The sequence below is a fragment of the Pyxicephalus adspersus genome, chromosome 10 (assembly GCF_032062135.1).
Source record: "Pyxicephalus adspersus chromosome 10, UCB_Pads_2.0, whole genome shotgun sequence".
Lineage (NCBI taxonomy): Eukaryota > Metazoa > Chordata > Amphibia > Anura > Pyxicephalidae > Pyxicephalus > Pyxicephalus adspersus.
Window position 1 is genome coordinate 53,888,310 of NC_092867.1, and position 9,871 is coordinate 53,898,180.

Here is a 9,871-nt window from a genome sequence, read left to right on the forward strand (position 1 = left end):
GACAACCCGAATTCGAACACCAACACTACATTTCACCAAGGTAAGTGAATGGTGGGAGTTTATGAAAGTTAAGCTTCATTCAAGCAAGGGGACGCCAACAGGGGTGTGCGAGAAAGAGGAAACTCAAGCGACTGCAACGTGAGCTGCAGTCCTTGCAGATTCTCTACCACTGTGGCGCAGATGTTAGGCAAGACCTGGAAGAGACCAAAAAGTGCTTGAGCAGCACTTTGAGGAGGACGCCAGACGCATCATCTTCTGTTCCAAGGTGGAATATCTCGAGAAAGGTGAGAAAGGAAATTCTTTCTTTTTCAGGAAGCTGGACTCCGGCCACACCCCCTTGGCAAGCTGCAGGACTCAACCGGAACACTCCGAAGAGGGAAGTCAGAGATGGAAGAGGTCAACCACTTCTACCAGACCTACTCCTTAAAAGGAACCGTTGACAACGCTGCAAATAGGTTCCTGTCAGGTATCACTAACACTCTTGATCCTGCAGAATTCACTGATGCCCCTCTCACTTCAGAGGAGCTGTTCACTGCAGCTAAATCCTTTAGGCGAGGTAGGACCCTGGGTTGTGATGTTCTCCCAGCAGAGCTCTATGTAGTGCTGTGGGACTTTGTAGGCCCGGACCTACTCGAGCTTTACAAGGTGATGGTGGTTGAGGGCAGAATGCCCCCATCGCTGAGGGAAGGCATGATCACGATCTTGTACAAGCAGAAGGGCGAGAAATGCGACCTCAAGAACTGGCGTCCCATCTCCCTCCTGAATGTGGACTACAAGATCCTCACCAAGGTACCGGCCAACCAGCTAAAGAAGAAAATCGAACAGGTCATCCACCAGGACCAGACTTGCTGAATCCCAGGGTGGAGGATTGCGGACACCCTCTCGCTGGTCAGAAACATGATACACAAGACTTCCGGGGGAGGAGTCACCGCGTGCAGACACGATCTCACGGAGCTCCGTGCTGCTCAGTGGGATTTCTACTTTGGCTGCGCATTTGCAGCCGGCGACTCTCTGCCCTGCTCGGAGGAATCTCTGTGCAGCCACATCGAGACTCCGGAAACGGCTCCTTGCATCCTCAGCCTCCTGCAGTATCGTGCCTGATCAGGAGGTGGTAACACACAGTGCCGGCGGGCGGCCATATTGGCCACGTGGTCCCTGATTGCTTTCTCCATCTCTTCTTTGGGGACACAGATAGGAGCAGCGGACCATCAGTACCAGGACAAACAGGATGTGGTGAGCTGATGCTTCTTAAGGGCTCTATGTCTGGCTGACTTTTCGGGGTACAGTAACTAAAGTAAGATTGCTTTATACAGTCATCATTGTAGTTAAAGTAACGGAAGCTGTTTGCTGTTCAGTAGTGGATCCTGTACTGTCTGGGAGCTGGCCCACAGGTGGTTTACTAATCTTGGGGTAGTTAATACCCGGAGGAATCAGATGGCCATCTTGCCCCTCTGACCCCCTGCATCTCTCTGCACCGGTGTACCCCAATCCATCTCCATCCTGTCAAGCAGAAGTACCACAAACTTATAAGCCCTCATATTTCTTCTTGCAAGGTTGTTCTATATCATTTGATCAGTATATTTCTGCCTTGGGCATTCTTTTTTGAGGATAAAACTTTGATTATACCCCCTGAGTGCTTGACCCTCTGGAATCTAGATTATACCTATCGCAGCTACATCCTTTTGGGACTTTTAACAGATTAAGTATACAGAGAAGCTCAAGTTTTCATCAGCCTTATCCACTGCAGCTATTAAGATTGTGGGACTCTAGAGATATCATCATGTGCAGTTAATTTCACAGGATGTGAGGCTTCACTACCACTGGACCTTACATATGGGTGTATAAATAGCCATAGACAAGCTTGCCTAACCTCCACTCTCTACATCTTCTAATACAACCTTATAAATTTGCCCCTTTCCCTTTTGTACCATGGGCAAGGGAAAAGCTAATAGCCAATCCTCCCAAAAGCAGGAGATAGGAACTTTTTTTGCTCGCTCCAAAACCCCTGGTTTCAGCGGAGTGGCCCTAACACTAGGTTCAACACTGCTCAAACCAACACACCTGGTCTAGAATCTCCTGACTTTACTCAAGAGGATTCTTCCTCTAACTTTCCTTCCCTGCTGGGTGAAGACAAGGACTCTTCAAGCCCCCCACAAACCTCCATGGACCCCTCTGATGTGTGGGACAGAGATGCATACCTGAGATCTCTACCTACCAAAACAGATTTTGAATCGTACCTTATACGCATCCAAAACTCTTTCCGCTCTGAACTAGCCACACTTCGATCTGATCTTGGCTCCAGGATAGAAGAGGTGGAACGAACAAGTGAAGATCTTCGTACACATATACAAAACCACACTCATACTCTTAATGAGCACTCCATACTACTTCCACAACTTCTGTATCAGCAGGATGACCTAGAGAACCGGAGCCGCCGTAACAACATACGGATTAGAGGGCTTCCAGAATCGGTGGAACCAAAAGACCTCCATGCAGCAGCAAAAACTTTGTTCAATGAACTTCTTCAGAAGCCAAGGGACAATGTTATAGAAATTGATCGCATTCACTGAACTCTGGGCCCAAAAAGTCAGGACCCAGACAGACCAAGAGATGTAATTTGTTGAGTCCATTCCTTCAAGCTTAAATAACTTATTATGCAGGAAGCCACATCACAAGAGGAGTTTACCTTTAATGATCGTCCTATAATGTTCCTGACTGACCTCTCTCGCAACACTTTGGCACTCCGCCAAGCACTAAAGCCACTGTTAAAAATGTTGAAAGACAACAACGTCAAACACAGATAGGGCTTCCCGTTTTACCTGTATGCACACAGAAGTGGTAAATCCGCCACCTTTCGTCAACTGGGTAACCTACCTGCTTTCTTGGCAAAGTTTGAACTCCCCCAAATCAACCTTCCAGATTGTCCTTTGCTCCCTATGGCTTTAATTCCTCCAGCGAATTCTGAATGGAAGCAAGTACAGAAGAAGTCTAACAGAGCCCAGATGCGCAATTCTTCACAGGCTCCTCCGTGATCATGGACTAGTCTATAAGGGAGCTTTATTGTACCTCTGAAGCAAAAGGACTGGTTATTTTCCTCTGCAGAAGGTCTGGGTTACTCACCCAGTGAGATATTTTTGTAAAGGTTTTTTTTTTTTTCTTTTTTTATATTCAATACTGCTTTGATATTGTTTTCATTGCTCTACTTTATGAACATCATCTGTTTTAAAAGAACGTGGATGTATACCTGTACCCCCCCAGCTTACATTAGCTTTTTCATCCAATGCTTTTATTTGCATACAATTATAGGGCCGTCCGGGTGGTGAGAGCCTCGCCCTGACTACCTGAGCTACCCCTTCCAAGGTAATTTGTGCAGCTGATCTGCACTTATTGTTTTTGTTTATTTTATGTTGATTGTTTATATATCATTTTAACATTTTGTATCGCTATACTGTCCTATCCCCTGTTTACCGTCCCCCCCTATTTGACCTCCCCCTAAGCCCCCACCCCCCTGCTCCTGGGAGTATCTATAACACTGGGGTACCTTGACAGGTCCCTTTCAATATCCTTGCAATGGGTCCAGTTAAAGTAGTCACATATAATGTTAAAGGGTTGAATACTCCGGAAAAACGCTCCTCAATATTGGCAGAAATACACAGGTTAAAGACACAAATAGCTTTCTTGCAGGAAACTCATTTTTGGGCTGACAGGATCCCGAAGTTAGGTAACAGGAGATACCCTATAGCCTATCATAGCTGCACCGACTCATCTAAATTCAAGGGAGGTAGTATTTTGGTAGCCTCCTCTGTTACATGGCATTTTAAGGACCAACTGAGCTGTCAAGACGGCAGATTTCTCTTTGTTAAGGGGACTTTGGAAGGCTCTAAAGTCACATTAGCATCCATATACCTTCCTAATACCGGTCAGGCCTCCTTTGTAACCGAAGTCCTCGAAAAACTAGAAAAATTTCAAGAAGGTATCCTGATTTTGGGAGGAGACTTTAATTTCACACCTGATTGGATGGTAGACACTTTCAGTGGCGGTCCTACTCATTCTCCACCTGTAACAACAGTAACAACGGTTGAATCATGAAAGTCCTATCTCAATATAGGCTCCTTGATATATTTACATCTCCAGGATAGAGATTACACATTATTTTCTTCTCCCCATAGCTCATACTCGAGAATTGACCATTTTTGGCTCCCACATTCTGAGTTACACAGGGTACAATCTTGCTCCATTGGCTCAATAACTTTATCAGATCACGCCCCAGTGTCCATTTCTATCAAATTATCTTATCACTGTCCCAAACCCTGGAACTGGAGCTTAAATGAATCCCTCCTCCAAGACGCAGCTGTCCTGGCAGATGTAAATTCTGAATTATCCTATTACTTCCAGACCAATGCTACTTCTGAGACCAACCCCCTTTTGCTTTGGGAGGCTCATAAAGCAGTTTTATGGGGTCTATTTATCAAACATGGGACAAGACTCAAAAGAGCCCGTCAGAAACATTTGAACGAAATTATCTCCCATTGCTCTCCACAATGAATTGTGATTTAGAAAAATGGGATAAAATGACCTTCTCCTGGCTGTGACGCATTAATATTATCAAAATGAACATTCTCCCTCGATTTTTATATCTTTTTCAAACGCTGCCCATTAATATTCCTGGGTCCTTTTTTAGAACTCTCACCACTTTTTCGCTACATCTGGCGAAATAAAGCTCCAAGGCTTTGCAGATCTCTGCTTATGAGGCCTAAATGGGAAGGGGATCTGGGAATCCCAAACCTGTTTCACTATTATTTGTCGGCTCACCTGACACGGGTACTGGATTGGTGCAGAAATGGAGGTTTCAAACAGTGTATATGCCTGGAACAATGTTTTTGCCCAACGCCTCTATGCCTCCTCCCATGGCTGCCGGTATCGGCTTTTCTTGGACTTAAATCTCATCCTACGGTGGGATATACATAGGAAGTGACCGTACAAAGTTTCCACCGTTTCCACCTCTCACCTTCCCCGTCGCCTCTCTTTCCGGCCCTGGGCAACCCGTCTTTCCTCCCTGGGATGGAGGACGGGAGGTTTAAAGAATTGCTCTCTTCTGGTGTCTGCAGAGTGTTACACTTTGCTAGATCAAACAGATGGATCAGCCCGGGAGAGTTAAGAGAGGCCGAGGGTGAGTTTCAACTAGACTTTTGGAAAACTATGCTGATAACCCATTTTTTTGTCTAATCTCCGCTCGGTCCTATCCTATTGCAGACCCCTTAGGTCTGGGGGTGGGTGGTATTAGACACACTCTATCTGTGGTTTAGAGGCTTTTACAAATTCCACCTCCTGATTATACACCTACATTTCTTAGGTCATGGGAGACTGACCTGGGTCTCTCGCTATCCATGGAGCAAAAAGAAAATATTCTATATTGGACTCATAAAGCATTCATCGCTAGTAAATACCAATAAATTTGCTTCAAGGTAGTCTCGCGGTGGTACCATACTCCAGAGAAGCTACACCAAATTTTTCCAGATGCACCAGACCGTTGCTGGCGATGCCAGACAGAGAAAGGTACGCTACTGCATATGTTCTGGTATTGCCCCCTTTTGTGAAATGTCTGGGTCACTATGCGGACTATTGTTCAACAAATGTCAGGCCAAGATAACCCTGATGACCTTTTTTCCTTTTTCAACATAATTCATTTTCACGGAAGATATATAAAAGCTCGGTCATCAGACACCTTATTATGGCTGCTATTTTCCTGCTGGCGAAACCCTGCCCCACCCACGATTGGTTCATGGCTCGGTAGAGTCAATGAAATCCATCGAATTGAGGACCTTACCTCCTCTATTCGGGGCACTGGCAGGAAAGTGGCCCATACATGGTACTATTGGTCACAGTTCATGCTTACCACCGAATACCGGGATCTTGCTATTTCCTATTTAAAACCTCCGTATGGCTCTCACACTTTTACTCTTTGGTTGGCCCGACTGCTACAGAACCCCTATAGGAGCAATCCCCCCCACTTTGTGAACTCTCCCCTGTACCTTTTCCCTTATGTCCCAACCCCCCCCCCCCTTTTACCCTTTTGTTGTACTATTTATTTACAGTTTCTTTAGCACTTTTATAAATTGTCTTTTTTTGTATTGCTGTACCAAGCTTGCACTACTATGTTTGGAATATTCTCTTTATAGTTGTTATGCTTGTATGTTTATTATGTTTTATTCCAATCCTGAGGTACTCAGGTCCCCCCGTCCCCTGATATTTTTTGTACCCTGTTGAAAATTTTAAATAAAGCATGATTAAAAAAAAAAAAAATACATGATACACTACATCCAGGACCGCAACATCCACGAACACCTGCAAGGCCATCACGAGGGCAACATTCTACTTCATCTGGGGTTGGACCAGGTCAAGAGAGCAACGATGTTCAGGGTAGCAAGGGAGTTCTGGATTTTGCAGCGATGCTGAGAGTCTTTTCGCGTAAAACACAGTAAGAAAGACGTTGGTGGATCGATCTTCAACTTCTGCAGGAAACTCCATGTCACGTTTCTTCCTCCTCCCCTATAGAGGAGCCTGGGATGGGACAAGTGGGACAGCTCTGTGCCATCCAACTGGGACACCAATTGGTTCAACTTGGACATCTTCAAATTCATTAAGGTGAACAAGCTGCAAGGCGTCAAGTCAGACCTGTGGAAGCCGAAGAAGATCTACATGCAAATCCGTGGAAAGAACTCTATGGAACCTGTTCCGGGTAGGAACACAGTCACCTGCGAAGAAAACTGGACAAACATCAGGTCCAAGAGACTTACCAACAGGCACAGGGACTTGGCCAGGATGGCGTTCAAGGGGACTACCCCTGAGGACATTCATGCATGCCAGTAACTTATGTAGGTACATGCACTGCCCTTTCTGCATTATTAAAGAGGAGACGACTTTAGATGTCTTCCAGCAGTGCCCCCACACCCAAGCTGTGTTGTCCCAAGAACGCCCATCACATACTGAGCTATGTTGTATGGTTTGTTCCACGGTGAATACACGGAAGAAGAAGTCGAAGGGGCTTGAAGGATTATGAACTGTGTTAAGGACGCTATTTGATTCGCCAGGAAGTGCCTTATCCACCGGAGGGAGAGGATATCTATCAAGGACCGACGCAGACTGGCCCTCAGTCTGCTCCGAGATTATCAGCTCATGAATTTTCCAGAAGAGGACATCTGAGAAGACCCCCCCTTCCCTCCCCCCCCTGCCCCCAAGCACTCTTTGTACAAAGTCAAATTAATTCTAATAAACTTTTGGGCCTTTGAGTTCTTCCCCCACCTCCTCATCCCCTCCCCCCATTGCATAGCCTTTCTTTTTTAGATGTGTGTATATATATATTGTGTTTAGATTTGTGCGAGCTCAAATATAGCTTTGGACCCATGATGAGCTCTTTTGGTTCATTTAAGATGTTGTTAAAGTATTGGTTGGCAATCTGTTGGGGTTGTTTGCAGTATGACACTACAGTATGCAGGGATGTATGTATTTATTTGCGAGCATGTTGTGGGAGATTGTAATGTAGTGTTTTCTGCACTGCGTCGAAATTCCAGGTATGAATGTACCCTAACTGTATTGTTTTCGATTATGTGAATAATAAAATGTAATATTCAATCAAAAAATGCACCTGACTGCCCTTTGTTCCTCATCAGGGCTACCAGTGCACACTGCTGCCTTTCAAACCGCAGATGGGCTTAGCAATTCACCTGGCTGCCAGAAGTTTTGTGGCTACATGGGTAATTTCTAACCTTGAGAAACTAATTTGTACGGAGAAGTATACAAAGGCTTTCTAATTAAGAAGTAGATAAAGTGGGAAATCATAACAAATTACTCATTTACTCAAATTTTAATTGCATTAATATCACCATTTGGACACTGCAAGCTTTACCAGCAGTTTGTGTGTGACCCATATTCTTGTAGGTAGAGATGGAATAGCACAAGAATCTTCATTGCTTCGAAATATAGTCATGAAAGTCATACTTATTGTAGACAAAAGTATTTGAAGTTGGATTCTGCATTGAAACCCTGCAACCCCATATTATTTATTTATGTATTTGTTTGTTTATTGTCAGTTAGTAAGATCCCAGTAAAGAACAGAAGTATTATTTACCACAGTTGGCAATTTTGATCCTCAAAAGTGGGCACATTGGAACCATCTATCTCTATCTGTGTCTTATCCAGAATATATAACTATATAAAATTGTAACAGTGACTGCAAACGGAACAACATTCTAATATGCTTAATACTGCATTCAGATGAAATCTCTATGGTGTCAGAACCGCCTATTTTTTCCTATATCCTAATTTTGTGTAAACTTTTTGGAACCAGCTACATTAAATATGTATGGGCTTCTGATGACATTGACATTATATGCGACATCATTCATGACTGCCCATACCCGATGTCTGATGTGAACTCCAGAGTGCCAGTAACACCCGGCAATGGATTTCAATAATTAACCCTGTCGATTCGGCATAATTATAGACCTTTAAATATTTTTTTGTGAATATTTGTTTATATTGAATATCAGAACTATCTGTGTTAGTGCAGAGGTGTGGACGGATTACAAAGCTGTCCAGGTAAAAAGTTTGTGTAGTATTCCTATACAGAAAGTGTACATTTACTTACACTGTCAGATAAGTGAGCTATCAAAAGTTGTTGATTCCAAACATTATTATAATACTAATCTAAAATGTTATTATTTGAGTGTTCAACCCCGAAAATAATAGAAATATTAGCAAATACAGCTAAGAGAGTAACATTGGCCTGAACCGAGCAGACAGCTACCGGTTGCTGCTAAATCCACCGGCTGGAAAGCTGCAAACACCTGGCAACTAAAACCGCCCCAGCTGCTCATCCACAAGCTGCCCTTCCAGAGCCTGGTCAGGGAGATCGCCCAGGGCGTTCACCTTTGCATTTGATGTGTACGATTTGTCTAACACCTCAGAATGGAAATAAATAAAATCAGCAGTGACAATGTATTGAAGCTCTTTGTGTGGACATGTGGGTGGCTCTGAAAAGAGCCTTTGGGTTCGCAGAATGATGTGGGTCTGTTTGTATTTTAATAATAGTTTTTTCAGACTAACAGTTTGTGCCGAGAATTTGACAAAGTGGTCCAGATTCTTCGGTTACAGATTTCACTGTTCCCTCTTTTTCATCTTTCGCACGCAACTTGGACAAATAAAAGATATATATTCTATAGCTGGGCGCTTGGTTACTTTTTTGGATTTGTCTTTGCTCTCCTGCTGCTTCTTGTTCAGCTTGAAGGATCCGGAGGCCCCGGTGCCTTTGACCAGGACGAGGCTCCCCTTGGTCAGCAAACACTTTATAGCGATCTTCAGGCGGCTATTATTCTTCTCCACATCGTATCCTCCGGCCGACAAAGCCTTCTTGAGGGCGGCCAGGGAAACCCCGCTGCGCTCTTTGGAAGCAGATACGGCTTTGACGATGAGCTCGGATACGCTGGGACTGGTCGGCTTCTTGGCGCCTTTCTTAGCTCCTCTGGCTCCAGCCTTCAGCTTCTTCCTGGCGGCAGACTCCTTGCGGAGAGGGGCGACCGGTGCGCTTTTAGTCTTGGTCATGGTTTTCGAATGTCCTGGAAAATAAAAAAATGCCCTTACTGTACTGTGTGTTATGGTAATCCTCCTGCACTGCTATTGGTTGGTACGCAACCTGCAGCCCTATTGGTTACAGATAAGACCACGCCTATTAGACTTACCTGCGATGTTGTAGACAATTTTCATTATACAAGTGAACAACTTAGGTTTTTTTTTTATCCCGGTGACAATAACTCAGGATCAAACTACCTATTTACTAGACACAGATATCCCTGATTACAAGAGTTATGTTGTT

At 44.4% G+C, this 9,871-nt stretch overlaps 1 protein-coding gene across 1 annotated transcript; it reads right to left on the reverse strand.

Annotated features, from left to right (window-relative positions):
* Positions 1-9,156: 9,156 nt before the first annotated feature.
* Positions 9,157-9,600, reverse strand: LOC140338872 (histone H1B-like). Its single transcript, XM_072423193.1, has one exon. The coding sequence runs from the start codon at positions 9,598-9,600 to the stop codon at positions 9,157-9,159; it is 444 nt and encodes a 147-aa protein (XP_072279294.1).
* Positions 9,601-9,871: the final 271 nt, after the last annotated feature.

Excerpts from the sequence above, each read along its gene's own strand:
- LOC140338872 (XM_072423193.1), bottom strand. The coding sequence starts at position 9,600 with ATGACCAAGACTAAAAGCGCACCGGTCGCCCCTCTCCGCAAGGAGTCT.